Source organism: Austrofundulus limnaeus, unplaced genomic scaffold (assembly GCF_001266775.1).
Source record: "Austrofundulus limnaeus strain Quisiro unplaced genomic scaffold, Austrofundulus_limnaeus-1.0 Scaffold2543, whole genome shotgun sequence".
Classification (NCBI taxonomy): domain Eukaryota; kingdom Metazoa; phylum Chordata; class Actinopteri; order Cyprinodontiformes; family Rivulidae; genus Austrofundulus; species Austrofundulus limnaeus.
In genome coordinates, this window is record NW_013954945.1 from 12229 (window position 1) to 13555 (window position 1327).

General features: G+C 44.9%; 1 protein-coding gene across 1 annotated transcript in view; it reads right to left on the bottom strand.

Moving 5' to 3' along the window:
- Positions 1 to 1018, bottom strand: part of LOC106511143 (zinc finger protein OZF) — a 5871-nt gene extending 4853 nt beyond the window's left edge. The window contains exons 1-2 of the mRNA XM_013999889.1: positions 883 to 1018; positions 18 to 526 (exon numbers count right to left, since the gene is read on the bottom strand). Of these exons, the coding sequence (XP_013855343.1) occupies positions 18 to 245 (228 nt within the window). The 5' untranslated portion in view covers positions 246 to 526; positions 883 to 1018. The remainder of the gene's footprint in view (positions 1 to 17; positions 527 to 882) is intronic.
- Positions 1019 to 1327: the final 309 nt, after the last annotated feature.

Here is a 1327-nt window from a genome sequence, read left to right on the forward strand (position 1 = left end):
CAGTTGATCCCCAGCGGTCTGTGGACCCGGACCCGAGGCTCCCAGTTGATCCCCAGCGGTCTGTGGACCCGGACCCGAGGCTCCCAGTTGATCCCCAGCGGTCTGTGGACCCGGACCCGAGGCTCCCAGTTGACCCCCAGCGGTCTGTGGACCCGGACCCGAGGCTCCCAGTTGACCCCCAGCGGTCTGTGGACCCGGACCCGAGGCTCCCAGTTGATCCCCAGCGGTCTGCCCAGACGGTCCATGTCCTCCTGAAGGGACTCTGTAGATCCAGAACTGAGGACGGGTTGTGAGGAAACCTCCAGCGGACACACGAACACTCTCCCCCCGCTTTGACAGATGGACGTGACGTCCTGCTGTGAATCACGTGATCAACGTCACTGCTTCATTTTGCGTGTCGTTTTTCAAAGTAAAAGCACGACGATCTCTGTTGCTTCAGGGTCGCCAGTGGCGTGCACAAACATTTTGGGGGCAGGTGCTCAGGTGGAAAAAGAGGCCACCTTGTGGGGGTGCACAGAACTGCAGGCTGTAATGTGACATTTATTACAGATACATCTTGTATATTGTGCATATTTATGTACCGCATTTTAAATATTATTTTATTATTATTTACTATATGTTACGGTCACTTATCATGCAATAAAACAACCAGTATAAAAGAGACAATATTTATTATTACAAAATAAGAGGATGTGTATTTGCAAAAAAAAATAAATAAATAAATAAAATAAATGAAAAACAATAGAAAAAGAAAATCAAACTCTAAAAGGAGAGCAGGGTGCAGAGACAACTGCAAAAGACAAACACAAAAAATTTACCAAACTCCTATTGAATCTTTGCAATAAAAACCATTCAATTCAGTTAAAAATATACAAAGCCTACCTGCAGCGTCGACCGACCACACGCCCAGATAGCAATCGTCAGATTGAACATGAAGTGTGGCCCTATATAAAAACACCACACAAACACTGACTTACTATAATCAAATTAAAAGAGTTTTTTCTTTACAACAAAAAACAAACACACAAACCTGATCACAAGCAGTGGAAGGCGTGGGTCAACACACCTGGTCGAACACCAGAGATTGACAAATTGGCCACCAGCCGGACAGCCTCCCTTTTATGGGAGCTCACAATGTGGAGAAATTTATAAACAAATTAATATAATTCTTGAACTGAAGTCAGGGGCCACACAAAATCAGTTCAGGGGTCACAAATGGCCCCCGGGCCACACTTTGGACATCCCTGCTCTACAGGTTGGTTTCTGTAACAAACTGGTAAGCACATTTTGTTCTTTAAAAATAACCTCCTATAATAAAGTTTATTTT